The following is a 21,394-nucleotide window of genomic DNA, read 5'->3' on the forward strand; positions in this document are numbered from 1 at the left end:
AAGCAGATATAAAAATTCACGTGTCTTTTTTAAAGCTAGAAATGAATTTTCAGAAACTATAAAATAATACTTCTCAATCAAAAATTAGTTTTGTCCCTCAAGGGACATTTGGCTATGTCAGGAGATATTTCTGATTGTCATAACTGGGGAAAGTGCTACTGCCATCTAGTGGGTAGAGGCCAGTGATGCTGTGAAACATCCTACAATGTACAAAACAGATCATCCAGCCCAAGAAGTTAATAGTGCCAAGGTTGAGGAAACCTGCGGGAAAAGAATACCACTCTTCTCACATAGTTATTTTCATAAAAAATGTGTTATTCATAGTCACATATAATGGGTTTACTATTATAATATTAAATGAATAATAAACAATTTAAAAAATTCTTAGTTTTAGTTTACAATATAGTAAATGTCAATAGGTTAGCTCACATAAACAAAAGCTCTTTGGCTTCTTCAATAATTTACCAGTGTAAAGGGGTCCTGAGACTAAGAAATTTGAGAACCAATAATTTGAAGAATGGTATAACTAACAAAGTATGCTAGAGAATATAAGAGAAATTAAAAGACTCAAAAGGAAAATGTACTCATTTCAAGAATAGTATGTATGACCAAAACAAACAAAAAACCCCTATAAAGCTAAAGGGTTCAAAAGATAAAAGTTATGATAGATCCAAAATGTAATTCTTCCCTTAAAAAACAACAACACAAAACACATTCAAACCACAACTCTTACCCTGACTATGAAGGCTTGCAGGACTAAAAGATGGCTGACACAAGTCTTTGGTTGGAGTTGGATAAGCTTCTTTCCCTTGGCGCTGAGTCATCTTTCCTGGTGTCAGAAGTTGAGATTCTTCACTGTTTGCTATAACAGCTCAAGAAAAAAGGGAAAAAGTATTAGAACTTCAGCGCTAAATTTACACAATGGCTAGTTAATAACATGGAACAGAACTATGATTGAACCTGCCTCAATGTTTGTTAATTTTATCAACTCAATACTTTAATAAATTTGCATAATTGTTTTTCTTTTACTTTGTTTTCAATTCCCCCAAAATTGATAGGTATGTATGAGTAAAAGTATACAAATTATGGAGATTATAAAAATGAAAACATATTCAATTGATAAGAAAATGTACTGCAAGATTTACTGTGCTATTAATATTAACTCTTTATAAGCAAAAGCCATTTCACAGAAGAAATACAAATGGTCAATAAACATATGAAAAGATACTCAACCTCATTAGTGATCAGAAAAAATACAAATAGTAGTATAAAATAATGTTGTACATTCATTAGAATTTCTACTCTAATTTCTAATTTTCACAGGTAGTAGGTATAATTCCTGTTCTAGAAATGGGAAACTTGAGGTTCAGAAATTGCCTCGTCTAAGACTAAGTAATAGAGGTAAGATTCTAACTCAGGATTTGGTTCCAACGTCTGGCTCTTAAAAGCTTGCTGCCCCAATAACCAGTTTAAATAGTGTTTCAGGCTGCTATTCTCCCACTTGGCCAAGCTACAAATAGAGGAAAGCAATGCCCAGTTCCAGAGAGAACAGAAAAAAAGAAAAATACTCAATGAAAGAATAGGGCAAATAATTGTGAGCAACACCACAGTGTCCTAGGATTTCCACATCCTTTTATTTTATGTTTTTGTGCTTTCAGTCTACAAAGGCTTTAGTTTTATTTTGAGCGAGAATGATTCTGTCTTCACTCTAAATTTTTAACTTAACCAGAACTTCATGTTTGCATTTCAATCATACCGTTTAATCAAATTGCTTTATCATGTTTTCTACTGTGCTGTTTTCAAAATTATATTTTAGCTCCTTAAATTTCAAAAATACTTCCATTTATCATCCAAGACATAAAAAAATTATTTCCCCATCAAGTCCATTAAAAAAAGAATCTACTCACTGATGACTCCAAAATTTATATATCTTCTCCTGAACACAAACTCACATATCCAATTGCCTGCCTTATAACTGCCTCTATTCTTTTAATTTTTATTAAAATTTTATTATTTCGGGGGGGGGAGATAAATATCAACAATGAGAGAGAATCATTGCTGCCTCCTGCACGCCCCACACTGGGGATCGAGCTTCACCCCATGCATCTGCCCTGACTGGGAATCGAACCAGTTACCTCCTGGTTCATAGGTCGATGCTCAACCACTGAGCCATGCCAGCTGGGCTAATTGCCTCTATCCTTTAATAGGCAACTCAAATTTATCCAGAACGTAATTCTTGATTCTGTTTATCTTCCAAACCTGCCTCTCTCTAATTCAGTTAGTGGAATCACTATTCCCTTCCACCTTGTTCTCAGGCCAAAAACCTTAGATGTATTATTCAATGTTCCTCTTTCACACTTCACATCCCATTTATCTCTGAGAGCTTTATATTCTACCTTCAAAATTTATCTGGAGTCCTTCTATTTCTCCCCACTTATACAACTACCACCCTGTTCCAAGACATTATTACCTTTCCACTGGATCACAGCATCAGATTTCTACCTAGAGACCAGACTTAGGGCTTATTCCTGCTTGTGCAGAGTTCATTCTCTACATGGAAGCCCAAGCAATCTTTGTAAACCATAAATCAGATCTGCATCATGCAGAAGTCTTCTCAATGGCTCATTACACCTATAATAAATTCCATGGCCTAAAGATTCAAGAGTGTCTGGCGCCCATTATCTTCCCAACCTAATTCTCTACCATTCTCCTCTTTACTCCTTGGCTCCCAGTCATAATGGTCTTCTTGGTATTCCTCAAAACACACCATCTTGCCCCAATCTCTGGGTTTTTATACTTCTTGTTCTCTCTACCCGAAATACTCCTACCCCACATCTTCTCACTATTAACCCCTCTCATCATTTGTGTTCAAACGTCATCTCCTCAGAAAAGCCCTTCATGGTGCCTTTTGATAAATAAGTTCCCATTTTAATATAGTATAATGTATCAATTATTTTATTTTTTCCCACTAGTGCCCATTCCACCAGTTATACTCTAACACTTTACATGATTTTTATTATGCTTTTATTACATGCTTTCATTAATCTATAAGTTCCATAACAGAAAGAAATTTTGTCTTATTTTCCCATAATTCCCGAGTCCTGGTATGGTCCTGGCATACTGAAGGTGTTCAACAAAATTTTGTTGAATGAATCAATTAACAACTTTTATAGTTTTATGAAACTTCATTATGAAAAAGTATATGATGTCTCCTTCAATTACTGAATCCAAGATCCATTTAACTCCTAAAAATTATTATTGATTAAAAATGTATGTTGCTGATGTAGAAAGACAAATTGACCTAAGGAATCTAACAGAGAGCTCACAGAAACAAACCCATGGTTGTGGAGTCCAGATATACAATAAAGGTAGGGAAAGAAAAGACTATTTAATTACTGATACTGGGAAAATTGGTTATCCAAATTGGAAAAATAGGTCCCTACCCTCAAACCACACATAAAGAATAATTTTATGAAAATTAAAGATATACATGTAAAAAGCAAAACTTGAAAACTTTTATAAGAAAATATAAGAGAGTATATTTATAAACATGGGCTAAAGAATGATTCCTTAAAAAAAAAAAATAAACACAAAGCATTAACCATAAAAGAATTGATAATTTCCACCACACTAAACAAAAAAAAAGGTAAGACTTAATTTAATCAAAAGAAAACAAAAAGAAATTAAAAACAAAAAACAGTAGAAAATATCTGCAATATATAATTAACGAAAATCTGTAACACATATAATTAGTATCCAGAATGTTTTCTTTTTTAAAAAAAAAACAACCACTACTCATAAATAAATTTGAAAAAGACCAACATTGCAATATAAAAATGGGGGAATATGCATCAAAAAGTATAAAATACCAAGAAGTAAATTTAACCAAGGAAGTGAAAGACCTGTACAGTAGTCTCCCCTTATCCATAGTTTTGCTTTCCACAGTTTATTACCCGCGGTCAACTGCAGTCTGAAAATATTAATTGGAGAACTCCAGAAATAAACATTCTGAGTAGCATGATGAAATCACATGCCATCCCACTCAATCCCATCTGGGATGTGAATCATGCCTTTTTCCAGCATATTCATGTTGTCTGTACAATATAATAAGATATTTTAAGAGACCACATTCACATAACTTTCATTAGAACATATTGTTATGTGTTTTATTTTATTATTAGGTATTGTTGTTAATATCTTACTGTGGCTTATTTATAAGTTACATTTTATCATAGGTTGTATGTATGTATGTATAGAAAAAAGCATAATACATATGGGTTTGGTACTATCTGCGGATTCAGTCATCCATCGGCAATCTTAGAATTTATCCTCAGTAGATAAGGAGGAACTACTGTACACTGAAAACTGTTAAGACACTGATGAAAGAAGTTGAAGAAGATATAAATATATTGAAAGATATTCCATGCTGATGGAATAGAAGAATTAACACTGTTAAAATGTCCATACTACCCAAAGCAATCTACAGATTCAATGCAATACCTATGAAAATTCTAATGGCATTTTTCACATAAATAGAACAAATAATCCTAAAATTTGTATGGAACCACAGAAGACCCTGCAGAGCCAAAGCAATCTCAAGAAAGAACAAGACTGAGGTATTAAGCTCCCAGATTTCAAACTATATTACAAAGCTACAGTAATCTAAACAATATGGTATTAGCTATAAAAAAAGTCATACAATCAGTGGAACAGGATAGAGAGCCCAGAAATAAACCCATACCTACATGGGCAACTAATTTATGACAAAGAAGCCAAGAATATACAATGAGGTAAAGGACAGCTTCTTCAATAAGTAGTCCTGGGAAAAGTGTATAGTCACATACAAAAAATGAAACTAGACTGCTGACACCTTACACAAAAATTAATTCAAAATGAATTAAAGACTTGAATGGAAGACTGAAACCATAACACTCCTAGAAGAAAACATACACAATAAGCTCCTTTACTTGGTGATGATTTTTGGATCTGACAATAGCAAAAATAAATAAATGGGACTACATCAAACTAAAAAGCTTCCACACAGCAAAGGAACCATCAACAAAATGAGAAGATAACAACTAAATGTGAGAAAATATTTGCAAATCAAATATCTGATAAGTGGCTATATATCCAAAATATATAAAGAACTAATACAGCTCAATAGCAAAAAAGAAATAAATCCTAATAAAAATGGACAGAGTATCTAAATACACATTTTTTCCAAAAAATACACAGATGTTCAACAGGCACATGAAAAAGTGCTCAACTTCATTAATCATCACATAAATGCAAGTCGTAACTACATAAGACATCATCCTACACCTCTTAGAATGACTATTATTTTTAAAATCAAGAAATAAAAAGTGTTGGCAAGGATGTGGAGAAAAGAAAATCCTTTGCACTGATGGTGGGAATATAAATTGGTACAGCCACTATGGAAAACAGTATGGAGGTTCCTAAAAAAATTAAAAATAGAACTAACATATGTCCCAGCAATTCCATTTCTGTGTATTTACCTAAGAAAATGAGAACACTAAGTTGAAAAGAAATATGCTCCCCCATTTTCACTGCAGCATTATTTACAATAGCCAAGGGAAGTGTCTATCAATGGGTAAATGGATAAAGAAAATGTGGTTCCTATAAACAATGGAATATTACTCAGCATTAAAAAGAATGAAATCTTTATATTTGGGACAACATGGATGGACCTTGAGAGCATTATGCTAAGTGAAATAAGTCATACAGAGAAAGACAAATAAGGTATGTAGAATCAAAAAGGACAAACAACAAAAAAACTTAGCTTATAGATACAGAGAAGAGACTGGTGGTTGCCAGAGGTGAAGAGGTTGAGAGGGGTTGCAAAATGGGTGAAGGGGGTCAAAGGTTCAAACTTCTAATTATAAGATAAAAAAGTCAAGTGGTTGTAAAATACAGCCTGGAGACTATAATTAACAATACTGCATAGCATATTTGAAAGGTGCTAAGAGAGCAAATCTTAAAAATTCTCATCACAAGAAAAAAATCTATATGTATGGTGATAGATGTTAACTAAACTTATTATGATCATTTTGAAATATATACGAATACTGAATCATTATGCAGTATACCTGAAACCAATATAATGTTGTATGTCAATTATGCCTCAATAAAAATATTTTAATACAAAAAAAGAAAAATGGGAGGGAAACTCGAATGGTGATTTCATGGAAGAAAAAATGCAAATGGTCAATAAATATATAAAAAAGATGCTCACCTTCTTTAGTAATCAGAAAAACACAAATCAAGATCACAATGAAATTAATATTTTACACTCAGTAAAACTGACAAAAATTAATCAGTCTGATAATAACAAATAGATACGGGTGAGATAAATCAGACATTTTAAGCACTGATGGTGGGGTATAAACCAAAATAAGCACTTTGGAAAACTGCTTAGATCTGTCTTAATAAAGTGATTTCAGCATACCCTATGAGTCCAACAATTCCACTCTTAGCTTTATAACTAGAAATACTCTTAAACATGTGTAGCAAAAGACAAAAATAAGAATGTTGACAGCAACATTGTTCATAGTAGCAAAAATCAAAACAACTTAAATACTCATCAACTGAAAATAAAATGGATTTATATATTATGGTATATGCCTATAATGAAATAGTATGTAGAACTGAAAAAGGAGTGATCTTAGCTATACCCAATAGCATGGCTGAATCTTGGAAATAAAATGTTAAAAAACAAGTCCTAAAAGATGACATGTTATCATGCTACCATTCTCATAAAATTAAAAACCAAGTAAACCTTAGTGATAAATACATAATTAAAAATAACATAAAAGTCTATTTTAAAAAAGTAAAGAATGATAAAATACAAAATAGTCATCACCTCTGGCACAGGAAAAGAAAAGAGAAGAAGCACACAAATGGACATGAAATATTTTTAAGATTCATGTTCTTAAGTGGTAAATTCAAGTGTCTTAACACCTTTCGTACTGCTCAGGAGTTTTCTCGTGTTTCGCACGCCATCTGTTAATGACCGCTCACGAGTGTTCTCGTTTTTCATGCCCATGGAAAAAGGAGTGAATCTAGATACTTATGTAAATTTTGTTTGGTCCCTCTTCATAGAGGAAAATGTTTTACGCAGTACCATATGTTAAAAAAGTACTAGGAACTTTAATTGTTTAATTGTTTTTGTAAATAAAAATGTTATAATTACAGAAAAACAACACCTAAAGTGCATTATGATGATTTAAATAATGTGCAGTTTGCCTGAAAACGTGCGGTTCCTGGCATATGTCTTAGTGATTTCTATGCGGTATGAAAGGTGTTAACTGTATAATCATGCTTTATAATTTACATATGCTATATTTTTTGTAGTATCAGGCAGTACATTAAGGCTAATTTAAAATACATTATGAGAAGAACAACTAATAGAATTAAAGTATGCTTTAGTGTTCATCAGTAAGACATAGGTATCTATGTCTTGAATAACTTTATCATATAAAAAGGCAATAGTCGAAGAAGTGAATATTTAGTTCCATTCACCCCTAACTTCTTACTGATTGAGGTATTACTGCTTATGATTTTGATAACCTTGAAGTGGGAAGGTTGTAGAAATAGCAATGTACAGAAAGTGCATTTTCCTATTTTTTCTCTTACCCCATTCACAAACATTAACATTATACACACAAAAAGGAATTTTCACATTATAAAAGTCATCTTGATAGCTTATATCATTTGCACAATTGTAGACTAGTTAAGTATAAGCTTAAAAAGGGTAGTGACTTTGTTTTTATTTATATCCCTTGGCATAAAAGTGACAATAAATCCATGCTAAATGACTGAATAAATATTTGACGAATGAATGACTGCATGATTTCAGTGTAGTGTCTAACATTACAATCAATTACTTCACCTACTAATGATAGCATTACAGTGCCCTCTCATGGTTTTATTTTGTAGTGGAAGTAAAATAACCTACTTTGCTATTCATATTGTTTTACTATCTTAACTACAGTAAAATTAATCACAATGGAATAATTAGCAGTAACATATTAACATACCAACTGCAACTTCTAAGGAGAATATGACTCTGTAACTATCATTCTTTACTTTCTGAATTCAACTCATCAATATAAAATCTGAAGAATTATATAAGCTTCAAAGTCTGGTGTTTGCCCTTAATCTAAGTGAAAGCTAAGATAAGCTGAAGTTAAGTAAATATTTTAAAGTCATAAATGATCTCTACATAAATTCTAAATCTCCCCTTACAGATGGTATACCTTTTCCCAAATACTTAAATATATTAAATATGTTGGTAGATATAAAATTATAGCTTTTTCATTCAATAGTACAGATCCTAATGAAGTACTATATGAAATTACTTTCCACTTTAAAAAACATATGGTCTCCATGAAATAATTATACAGTCCCCTTTTAACAGTTGATAGAGCACAATATAAATGCATCCCTAATATATGCTGTATATTTTTATTTCTATAGGCATAAAATATACAATAAATTTCTTATATTCCAAGTACATTAAAGACCTCCACTTATAAAACCCAGTCCCCAAATTAGAATCATTTCAATTGATATTAAAAATTAAATTATATTTATAAAGTTCAGCTATGTCAATCAGTTCATCTGAGCCAACATCTGAATGTATAAGGTAATTAGAGTAACTGGAAAATCCACTGAAAATATCTGCCAGGTAAAGATAGTTTCTTCTATAAATAGTGTTAGGAAAGTTGGACAGGTACATGCAAAAAAAAAAAAAAATGAAACTAGACCACCAACTTATACCAATTACAAAAATAAACTCAAAAGAGATAAAAGACTTAAATGTAAGATGGGAAACCGTAAAAATCCTAGAAGAAAACATAGGCAGTAAAATCTCAGACATCTCACCTAGCAATATTTTCACCGATACATTGCCAAAGGCAAGGGAAACAAAGGAAAATATATACAAATGGGACTACATAAAAATAAAAAGCATCTGCACAGCAAAAGAAACCATTAACAAAATGAAAAGGGAACATACTTTTGTAAAACATATGTGCCAATGATACATCAGATAAGGGATTAATTTCCAAAATATACAAAGAGCTCATACAACTCAACACCAGGAAGACAAACAATCCAATCTAAAAAATCGGCAAAGGACCTGAACAGACACTTCTCCAAAGAGAACATACCGATGGCCAATAAACATGAAATGTTCAAATTCGCTCATCATCAAAGAGATGCAAATTAAAAATACAATGATTTATCACCTCACACCTGCCAGAATGGCTACTATCAATAAATCAATGAATAGCAAGTGCTGGTGAGGATGTGGAGAAAAGAGAACCCTATAGTAGACTGCTGGTGGGAATGCAGACTGGTGCAGCCATTATGGAAAACGGTATGGAGTTTCCTAAAAAAATTCAAAATGGATCTGCCATTTTACCCAGTAATCCCACTTCTAGGTATATATCCCTAAAGAATCCCAAAACACCAATTAGAAAGAATGTATGTATCCCTGTGTTCATAGCAGCGTTTATTTACAACAGTTAAGTGCCCAAGTGCCCATCAGCAGATGAGTGAATAAAAAAATTGTGGCACGGTTACACCATGGAATACCATACAGCTGTGAAAAAGGAGCTCTTACCCTTTAAGATTGCATGGAGGGACAGGGAGAGTATTATGCTAAGCGAAATAAGGCAGTTAGACAAAGACAAATTGTCTCACATGTGGAATATAATGAACAAAATAAACTAATGAACAAAACAGGTCCAGAGGTATGGATGCATGGGACAGAATAATAGATCTAAGGGGACAGGAAGAGATTAACCAAAGAACATATATGCACATATGCATAAGTTATGGACACAGCCAATAGTATGGGGAAGGCCTGGGGTGGGGAGCGGTTGGGTGGAGGAAGGCAAAAAGGGAGAATGGGAGACATCTGTAATACTGTCAACAACAACAAAACACACACACACACACACACACACACACACAAGAAAGAAAATATCTGTCATGTATCACAAAGCTGAATAAGAAAACAAAAATGTTTTGGTATTTGTGTACTTTACTTTCAAAATTTCTACTATTCTAATAATGCTGGTTGTATAATAAATAATATATTTAAAATACTATAAATTATTGCAGTTAAAAAAGGAATTTTAGCATATTACCTTAAATCATCTCTCTTTTTAGAAAAAATAATACTATGGGGCGCGGGTACAGTGTCTTGGCCAGGTTCAAGCCTCGGACTAATGAAAGAACAGGGCCTCTCATTGCCATGTGCAAGTCCCAGCTGGAGGGCAGGGCCCTCCCAGCACAATCATAGCCAACGGCTGTGGTTGTAAGCTTGAACCTACGGTCCAAACACGTGGCCCCACGTGCCTGTGTGATAGAGTTCGGGTGCATGTAGTTAAGTGAGGTTGAAACTTACGAGAATGCTGTAAACAACTTGATCACACCCCTACTTTGCCTCGTGGCAACTGCTATAAAATAAAGACACGGCTTGTGGGCGCTGGCGCTGTCTCCTCATCAGGGAGCAGCGTCCCACCAACACCCAGCTTTCATTCTCTTGTCTGTCTTTTCTCAATCCTTTCACCCCCCCACTCAGGGTCACTGAACCAGGCTGAGCTGGCATGGCACATAAGGCGCCCTGGGGCTGAGTATGCCATGGCCGTGCCGGCTCCCCACATATGGCGCCCGACCAGGGACTGAGTTCGGGGTAATTTAAAAAAGTGGTCAGGTGAAAGGAGGCTCCAAGGCACAGAGAGTAAGCTTAAAAAACAAAAGTAAGAAAATAAGAAGTTGCCGAAACCGGTTTGGCTCAGTGGATAGAGCGTCAGCCTGCAGACTGAAAGGTCCCAGGTTCGATTCCGGTCAAGGGCATGTACCTGGGTTGCGGGCACATCCCCAGTAGGAGATGTGCAGGAGGCAGCTGATCGATGTTTCTCTCTCATCGATGTTTCTAACTCTCTATCTCTCTCCCTTCCTCTCTGTAAAAAATCAATAAAATCAATAAAATATATTTTAAAAATCTAAAAAAAAAAAAAAAGAAAGTAAGAAGTTAAGCTTAAAAAGCAAAAGTAAGAAGGCCAAAAAACAAAAATAAGGTAGGGAGCTGAAGTGTGGTAAAATTAGCTTGGTGTAAAACATGGGAATAATGCTTAATCGAAGCATTTTTAAAGTAAGCATTTTTAAATTTCTTAAGGAGAGAATAAGTAAAAAATAGACAAGGGGTGAGGCAGAAAAGCATGAAAAGAAGTGGATCCCTAAAAATAAAAATAAATAAATAAATAAGCGGTAGAAATAAGCAGTAGAAAATAAGAAATCGCTTAGGTTTTGTTAAGCTAAAGATAAGTAAGATAGAAATAAGCTGTAGAAATAGAGAAATAGGTAGAAATAAGTGGTAGAAATAGAGACCTAAGCAGTAGGAAATAAGCTGTAGAAAATAAGCGGTGAAAATAAGCTGTAGAAATAAGAAATAAGTAGAAATAAGCGGTAGAAATAGAGAAATAAGCAATAGAAAGTAAGCGGTAGACGTTAGAAAATAAGTGGTAGGAAATAAGCGGTAAGAGAAATAAGCAGTAGAAATAGAAAATAAGCAGTAAGAAGCAAGCAGTAGGAAAATAAGTAAACAGGAAGATATAAAATAAGGTAAAAATCTCCTAGTTTTTGTTTAAGCCACTGTAAAGTAAAGATGGCTGTGGTTGATGTTTAAGGAAGTAATTTTTATTTTAGACCTAGATTGTAAGCTCTTGCAGCAGTTGCATTGTTTTTGGGCTTTGGTTATCTTTGCTTGTGCGACCTGATAGCTCCCTGGGACTTTGGGTCTGTGTGAGATGCCAGACTCAGAGTTGGAAGTCTCCAGCTCTGCGGGACCAAGGGTTGCTCGTTCCCATGCAGCAGCGGCTAAAGAAAGAAGCTGAGAAGGGACCAGATTTCCACCGGCGTGGACGGGGCTGATTTGACTGGGACTGGTGCAGACTCAGTGCCGAGGTCAACCGTCCAAACAGCCTGATCAAGGGGACTAGTTTTGCATTGGCAGCATTTTACTATGCAAGTGGCCGAGGTATCAGCATGGAGTCAGCTGAAGAAGATAGCGACTGAGGCCAAGCAGATGTTAGAAAAACAAGTGGAAGCTATGCTAGCATTGGTGAACTGTCAGTTTTCTGTAAAATCTTGCGGAGCTAAATCTAAGGACTCTGGGTGGAATGTCCTGAAAATGTTAACATGTTTGTAGTTTGATTTTGCATTGGTATTGCTTTGTTATTAGCCAGAGTTTTGTTCTCTTGTTAACATTGCTGTTTATAGTTTTGTTAATAACCAGAAGTCTGTTTTGATTATGCTGAATAATTTGTTTAGAGTTTTTTGGATAATGTAAATGGGCGTGTTTAAAAACAAAAGTAAAGGGGAATACATGGGGCGCGGGTACAGTGTCTTGGCTAGGTTCAAACCTTGGATTAATGAAAGGACAGGGTCCTCTCATTGCCACGTGCAAGTCCCAGCTGGAGGGCAGGGCCCTCCCAGCACAATCATAGCCAACGGCTGTGGTTGTAAGCTTGAACCTATGGTCCAAACACGTGGCCCCACGTGCCTGTGTGATAGAGTTCGGGTGCATGTAGTTAAGTGAGGTTGAAACTTACGAGAATGCTGTAAACAACTTGATCACACCCCTACTTTGCCTCGTGGCATCTGCTATAAAATAAAGACACGGCTTGTGGGCGCTGGCGCTGTCTCCTCATCAGGGAGCAGCGTCCCACCAACACCCAGCTTTCATTCTCTTGTCTGTCTTTTCTCAATCCTTTCACCCCCCCTCCCCCCTCAGGGTCACTGAACCAGGCTGAGCTGACATGGCACATAAGGCGCCCTGGGGCTAAGTATGCCATGGCCGTGCTGGCTCCCCACATAATACATTAGAGACAAATAGCAATTGTTTTAGATCAAATAATTTTAGAACTAGAAGAAATCTTGCCATTATTTTGCTTAGTCCCTTCCTTTTGCCAATGGAACAACAAAATGAACCCCAAAGGAATGAGCGAACTTTCAACAGTCAGATATATATTTCATAAAAAATACTAAAACTTCCTAAATCAATATAATTTCCACATTGCTTTTAATAAAGTTAAAAATCTTTGTCCGATTCACAATGCAGTGATATTTTAATTATTGAAAACCAGTAGAAGACACACTAGGCAAGTAATCAATTCTAATTTCTTGGACATTTCAGTTCTTAGCTTCAGGATCTTCATCTTTTTAGATGACATCTGAAGTTCCTTTCATCTCAGTAATTCTAAGTTTTTTTTTAAATCCTCACCCGAGGATATGTTTTATTGATTTTTGAGAGAGAAAGAGAAAGAGAGAGAGAGAGAGAGAGAGAGAGAGAGAGAGAAAGGAACACCAATCAGTTGCCTCCTGTACACACCCCAACCAGGGATAGAACCCGCAACCTATGTACGTGCCCTAACCTAGAATCAAACTCATAACCTGTTTGGTGCATAGGACAATGCTCCAAACAATTGAGCCATCAGGCCAGGGCAGTAATTCTGTGACTTTTAATACAAAACTTTAAAACAAAAGTTTCCCCTGTCACAATGCTTTAAAATTATCTATTCACTAGAGACCCAGAGCATGAATTTGTACATGGGGGGAGGGGGGTCCCCTTGGCCTGGCTAGCGATCGGGGCCAGCCGGCCAAGGAGAGGAACTGCGGGAGGTTGGCCAGCTGTGGGAGGTTGACTGTGGGGATGCACTCACCACCAGGGGGCAGCTTCTGTGTGGAGTATCTGGCCCCTGGTGGTCAGTGCACATCATAGCTACTGGCCCGTCATCCAGTCGCTTAGGCTTTATAGACTATATATATAGACTAGAGGCCCGGTGCACAAAATTCATGCAAGAGGCTTAGCTCCTGCCGCAGCGGCAGCCACCTCCTCTGCCTCGGCCCCGGCCGCCATGGCTTCATCTGGAAGGATATCCGGTCTAATTAGCATATTATGCTTTATTGTTATAGATGAGTCTAACTCCCTTGCTAGACTATAATGATCCTTATGGGCAGAGCATAGGTTTTATTCATCGTGTATCCCCCAAAGCTAGCAATGCAGGTTAAAAAAAAGGGGGGGTGGGGTGGGGAGACATCTTCTAAATTCCTAAGATGAAACATGTTTCACTTATGAAATCCCAAAGTATAAATAATACATTTCATAACCAAATTATCTATTATGTAAAAATTCTGACAAAACAAAACAGTATTTCTCATTGTCATATGGCAGTGAATTTTTTAAGACCATGTCCAGCCTCAAAGTAGCCTGACCTATTTTTCGTGATGATTGCAGAAAGGAATACTATGGAGAAAAGGTCCTAAATTATTAACTAGATAATTAAGTAAATAATCTATCCTTAGATAATCCAGATGTAAATATACAAATACTATCAATCTCAGATGGACATTGACAACAGATAAGCACTAAATGACTATATTCTTTACTTTATATTTCAATGTCTGGAAAGAAAAGTAGAATACTTAAATAATCAAAACAAAAATACCGCATGCCTTTTATAAGTACACATCAAAATATTATCATGTCTCCAAACATGCCATTTGAACTTTAGCTACTTACTTGGTGGGCCAAGGACATCTTTGCTATCACCAAGAAGCTTTTAGTGCAGTGTAATTGAGCAGCGAACAAATACAATCCAAACAAGGAAGAAGCACAATGCATCAGGATTGAAGCAGCAGTGAAACAAAAGGACAAGGAAAATAGCATTAGTTTATAAGTAGAAAGCACATGCACATCAATTCTAATAATCACAATTCAGAAGGAATTTCCTATTCCAAACATAAAAAGATCTTGGCTTAGGCATTATCCAATATTTGTTTTATTCTGGAAAATGAAGGTAGAAAGAGAAAAATGAAATCACCTAAGTATTTTGTTTTGAAAATTACTCAAGTCAAAAACTACTTTCAATTAGAATTTAAGATATGGGTTAGGAGTAGTAAAAATTATTTAGAAATGTAAGGTTCAGCCAAAATGTATTCATTCTTAAATTTAAATAGTTTAAAATTATATAGCACCCATGCACTATTAAGTATTAGTTCTGCATGCCAAGAAAGCACTTAATACTATATGGTAATACAGTCTATTTTTTCTATAAAAAGAAAGGAACATTTACTGAGTGCTTATTATATTCCAAGCATTGTGCAAACACCTTTTACAAAGATATAAACAAAGTAATACAATTATTTTCTCAAATGGCAAAAACACAAAGAGGAATATTGATTAGAATGATAAATTTTATTAAGTCAGACAAAATTTCCTTAGGGCCTACTAAATATCAACCATACCACCTAGAGTTACTAATCTTTAGGAAGTTATAAGACCCAATTCTTAAATGAATAACTTGAAATCAACTAAAAGAAACAGAAAAAAAGATTGCTGACCTTTAGTTACTATTTAAACATACAACATTACACTAAATGCCACCTACGGACAAGTGTTTTGGTTTCCCTTAGTAGGAACAAAGTCATTAGCTCTCCTTCATTTCAAATACCAACTATGATAACATAACAAAACTAAAATAACAACAAAAACAAATATTCCCACCAATTACATTACTGCTTGGCCTTATTTAAGGGGAATGAGGGAGTCTTAATTGGTTATGACAATTAATAGCAGTTGTTTGTTTTGGGCTTCTGTTGTCTCCTAGGAAAAAATCTTGGCCCTGTTAGTTCCCTGAAGTGATGGTTATTTCACAATGCTTGAAATTATTTTCCAAAGCCTTTTAAAGGCATTTGCTTAAAAAATAAATAAAGGCATATGCTTTATTGATTTTTCTATAGTTGCCCATTTAAGTGCATTTTTTTAATAAACTGATTTCAATTTCACAGGATAAGAAAAAAAAAAATCCCACAACCCCAGTGACAATGAACTAATTATGCTAAAGTCCTTATTACCATGTGAGAACAACTAGCAAGCATGTGGTAAGAGATATTTATGGTAGGCAATCTCTAAAAGGGCACAGTGATCCCCACTTCTTGGTGTATAATCTCCTTGCTGAAATCACTTCTAATGAACAGAATATGGCAAAAGGGAAGGGATGTTACTTCTAAGATTAGATTGTAAAAAGATTATCACTTCCATCTTGTTTGGAGTCTCTTATTTATCACCAGGGAAGCCAGTTGCCCAGGACTCAGAGAAACAAGTCTGTCAATAATCACTGAGTGAGCTTTCAAGTGAATTTCCCATCTTGACCCTTCTCACCTGCCCTTCCAACCCACCCAGTCAAGCCTTCAAGCAAGACTGCAGCAGGCCCAGCCGGCATGGCTCAGTAGTTGAGTGCTGACCTATGAACTACGAGTTCACGGTTAGATTCCTGGTCAGGGCACTTGCCCAGGTTGCGGGCTTGATCCCCAGTGAGGGGCATGCAGGAGGCAGCTGATCAATGATTCTCATCATTGATGTTTCTATCTCTCTCTCCCTCTCCCTTCCTCTCTAAAAATCAGTAAGAATATATTTTTTTTAAAAAGACTGCAGCAGGTCCCCTTCTCGGTGGCTTGACTGCATCTATATAGAGATTTTGAGCCAGAGACAACTAGCAAAGCTGTTCTTGGATTCCTAACCTACAGAAATTGTAAGATAATAAATGCTTTTCATTTTATACCACTTACTTTTAGGATGATATGCTAACACCAATAAATATAACATTGGAAACGGAAAGAAGTTAAGAAATTGACAGAGACAGCTGTGGGAAACTACAAATGTTTCACAGACATTTTCTAAAAAAATGTTCCTGTACTAATATGAATAATTACTAGTTTCCCTAGTTTTATCAGGAACTTCCTAACTGAAAGCAATGGTTCTAAACCAGCAATTCTCAACCTGTGGGTCGCAACCCCTTTGGGAGTCAAACGACCCTTTCACAGGGGTCGCCTAAGACCATCGGAAAACACATATATAATTACATATTGTTTTTGTGATTAATCACTATGCTTTAATTATGTTCAATTTGTAACAATGAAATTGGGGGTCACCACAACATGAGGAACTGTATTAAAGGGTCGCAGCATTAGGAAGGTTGAGAACCACTGTTCGAAACATTTATACATGGTTGGGAGTGTTTAATTTCACAAGGTTGGTCATATTTGAAGGTTTCTGAGTTGGGCTTAAATTTACTTTCATTGTACAGTTCTGTTATATTCTCAATTTTTGTTGATTAATAGCATTTTCTCAACTTTTGTACAGTTGTACTCCTTGCCTGCTTATTCCCAGAAAATAATCCTTAGTACACACAGCAGTTTCTGAATATTTGTTTCAAAGTATGCTGGCTTTCAATTTTATATCCTAAAGCATCTTTGTGTCATATAAATCTAATTCTATTGATTTAATCTAATATTATTTTCAGATTAAGAAAATGAATAATAATTAAAATAAGCATAGTCTAGTACAATCATAGATCCATCCATGCATCTAAATATTTACTGAACACCTACTATATAGACAGGTATTACTTTAGACACCAAGAAATATACTAGTGAGCAAAACAGACAAAAATCCTGTCTTTGTGGCAGTTATGTTCTAATGGGGGTGATGAACAATGACATAATAAACAAGTAAAAATATGTAAGAAAATTCGGACATATAAAATGTTAGGGAAGATAGAGCCCTGGCCGGTTTGGCTCAGTGGATATAGCGTCGGCCTGTGACTCAGGGGTCCCAGGTTCGATTCCGGTCAAGGGCATGTGCCTTGGTTGCGGGCGCATACCCAGTGGGGAGTGTGCAGGAGGCAGCTGATCGATGTTTCTCTCTCATCGATGTTTCTAACTCTCTGTCCCTCTTCCTTCCTCTCTGTAAAAAATCAATAAAATAGATTTAAAAAAAAAAATTTAGATAGAGTGTCCTAAGAAGACTTCCCCACTACAGGGTTGACTGAGTAAAATGAGGTTAACTTACCTTAGGACATAAAAAGGAAGAGTATTCCAGGAAGAGGGAGGAGCAAGTATAGAGTAGAATATTGATAAGGAAGCAAGTTTGGAGTGTTTGAGGACTAGTAAAAAGGCCAAAGAGGCTGAAATACACTGCAAGCAGGCGAGTATTAGGAGGAGATAAAGTCAAAGAAGTAAATGGGTGTCAGATTGTACGGAACTTTATAAGACCTAGCCATAACTTTGATTTTATTCTGAATGAAATGAGGGCCACTGAATGGCTCTATGAAAATGAGTGATATAATCTGATTATTTTTTAATAGAAATGCTCTGGCTGCTATGTTGAGAATAGACCAGGGACAAGAGTATATAATCAGTTAGGAGGTTACTGCAATAAACTAGGGAAGAGATGAAGGAGACTTGAACCAAAGTGGTAGCAGTGAGAGTGATGAGAAGTAGCTGATATCTGAATATATTTTTAAAGTAAAGCCAACAGGATTTCCAAATAGACCAACTATGGGATTAAAAAAAAAAAAAGAGGAATCAAAATGATGTCAAATGTTGAGGTCTGAGCACTTGGAGGGACAGAATTGCCATTATCTGAGATGCAAAAGACAGCGAGAGCAACTAGTTTACAGGGAGAAATGTAAGTAGCTCAGTTTGAAACAGGTCAAGTTTGAAATGCCTGTTAGACATCCAAATAAAAATGTGAAACAGGCAGTTGGACAAACAGACCTGTATAGGGAAAGGTGTAAATTGGTAAGAAATTATTATAAACTGGAGGCCCAGTGCACGAAATTTGTGCACAGGTGGGGTCCCTAGGCCTGATTGATGATCAGGGCCAATCAGGTTCCCTGCCTCTCCGCCTCCCCACCGCTTCCTTCCCTTGCTGCACTCGTCCGCCACCACCCACCCCCCAGTTTCCCATCCCAGCCTGGGGCCCGGCCCCAATTGGGTGATGGGAACCTGCCAACCGGGGGGAGGGGGGAGAGGGCCCAGGAGGTTGGCCACCAGCCCTGAGAAGGGAGCCAGCCCTTGGCCCCCCTGGGAAAGGGGCCACATCTGCCACCACCCACCCCCGGTTCCCGGTTCCAGCCTGGGGGCACGGCTGGGGAGAGGGACTGGGAGATTGACCAGCAGGCCTCATCGGTGATGGGGACCTGCGGGCTAGGGGCAGCTCCTGAGTTGAGTGTCTGCCCCCTGGTGGTCAGTGTGCATCATAGCAACCAGTCCTTCTGTCGTAACAGTGGCTTTTAGGCTTTTATAGATATAAATTACGATGTTTGTGAGAGTTAGGCTATATTACCTATTAGATTAAAAAATGCCACAAGAATAAAGAACATGCCGAAACCGGTTTGGCTCAGTGGATAGGGCGTCGGCCTGCGGACTGAGAGGTCCCAGGTTCGATTCCGGTCAAGGGCATGTACCTGGGTTGCGGGCACATCCCCAGTAGGGGATGTGCAGGAGGCAGCTGATCGATGTTTCTCTCTCATCTATGTTTCTAATTCTCTATCTCTCTCCCTTCCTCTCTGTAAAAAATCAATAAAATATATTTAAAAAAAAAAAAAAAAAAAAGAACAGGCACCAGAAAACAAATAATGGAACAGAACTGAAATACTCCAAATAAAAGCAGAAGCACCATGAAAAATAAGCATGGCCTCAGAAACCTTCCCCAGGAAGATGGGGAAACCAAGGCATTAAATTGAGATGCAAGTGAAATCCTCCCAGAGTTGCTTGCAAGTTTGAAATGCCTGTTAGACATCCAAATAAAAATGTGAAACAGGCAGTTGGACAAACAGACCTGTATAGGGAAAGGTGTAAATTGGTAAGAAATTATTATAAACTGGAGGCCCAGTGAACGAAATTTGTGAGATCTATACATAATTAAAGATTAGAAGTTAATTTTACTAAGTAACTTACTAACTTCTTATTCTTACCACTTTTAGGACCTGGATCTAATTTGTGCAGTTCCATATTGTATAATACATGAATAAAGACAATGTGAAATTACTGATGTGGAAACACTTTACACAAGCATCTTGTAAGATATTAAAAACAGACAAACAAAAAGCTAGCCACTTTCCTTGACTTTTATTAGCAAACCAAAATACTACTAGAATCTCCAAAGAATCTAGGAACGTTTCTTCAGCTTGTTCAGAAAAAGACCATTAAGATTTGACACACACATTTTCTCTATTTGAGTAATTTATCATACTTACCATTATCCCTTAGACCAGAGGTTCTCAACCTTGGCTGCACATTAGAATCACCTGGGAATCTTTTTAAAATCCTGATTTCTGCGCCTCATCCTCCAGAAATTCTGTGTCTTTGTTATGGGGTGAGGCCACAACATTAGTAACAAAGAAACAGAATTTCCAGAGGATGAGGCCCAGAAATCAGGATTTTAAAAAGATTCCCAGGTGATTCTAATGTGCAGCCAAGGTTGAGAACCACTGCCTTAGACAATGTCCACACAGTCACCTCAATAATCTTTTTAACATATAAATAAATACTCTCTTTTGGCAGAAAGTATAGGCTGAAAATAGTAAAGTTATGCTGATATGCTAGTGTATTACCAACATACTTTAATTAAAAGCATGAAAGTCATTACTGAATTTAGTCTACAAATCTCAGAAAAAGAACATTATGGAAAAAATGTGATTTTACTTTAATGTACTTTTAAGTATTTGCCATGAATAATTAGCATAAAATTTGCAATCTTTAAGAAATGTAAAGGAATAGGTAGAAGCTCATAATCAATCACAGCCTGTGTCCTGGGAAACCTCAGTCCAGAGCTATCCAGGACAGATAGCTACCCTGTTATACAAAATAATCCCATGAGATCTATACATCAACTTGATTCCATTGCCTTTAGCACAGCATCTCCTTAACATATACATTGATTTGATTTAAGTCATCTTTTGATCTTAAGTGAAAGCATAACAAGCTTATCAAGCACTGATATGAGTACACCTCAAAAATAAAGATTCAAGCAGGTGGAACCTCTACCCCAATAAAGCTAATCAGGTTGTATTCCTAGAAGCAATCCTACTGCAGCTGGCTCTCAGAAGCCACAATTCAGAAGCAGGATTACATAAAACATCTCAAGAGTGCTCTACTTAGTGTTATTTTTGGCCCTTACAGCAAGAAACTTCAGTGAGGGATATATAATGCAGCTGACATCTGTTTGTTCTTTCAACATATAACTGAATTTCTACATTCCTGCAATTGCCTGCAAAACATACACGTGCACATTTACCCCTGAGCTTTACAGGAGAGATTTTAAGAAATATTTTTTCTGGGAACCAGAGCTTATTACTGCTAAGAAAATATGATCTGACTGGCCAGGCATTTATTTTAAAATAACCTAATCACACATTTGATCCCACTTTTGACCCCCCACTTCTAGGAATGTATACTAAGGTATCATCCAAAATGGTCAAAAAGATGTGTGTGTGTGTGTGTGTGTGTGTGTGTG

At 36.2% G+C, this 21,394-nt stretch overlaps 1 protein-coding gene across 13 annotated transcripts in view; it reads right to left on the reverse strand.

The window, feature by feature from the left end:
* Positions 1-21,394, reverse strand: part of OSBPL8 (oxysterol binding protein like 8) — a 157,190-nt gene that overhangs the window by 71,160 nt on the left and 64,636 nt on the right. For 3 of the 13 annotated variants that reach the window (XM_023749748.1, XM_023749742.1, XM_023749745.1), the window contains 2 exons: positions 14,615-14,651; positions 734-871 (listed from right to left, as the gene is read on the reverse strand). In XM_023749748.1, coding sequence (XP_023605516.1) covers positions 734-871; positions 14,615-14,651 — 175 coding nt within the window. Of the gene's footprint in view, positions 1-733; positions 872-14,614; positions 14,652-21,394 lie in introns of those variants that run through there. The other 10 variants (XM_023749752.1, XM_023749751.1, XM_014451433.2 and 7 more) reach the window with 5 other exon arrangements.

This window comes from Myotis lucifugus, unplaced genomic scaffold, assembly GCF_000147115.1.
Source record: "Myotis lucifugus unplaced genomic scaffold, Myoluc2.0 scaffold_9, whole genome shotgun sequence".
NCBI lineage: Eukaryota > Metazoa > Chordata > Mammalia > Chiroptera > Vespertilionidae > Myotis > Myotis lucifugus.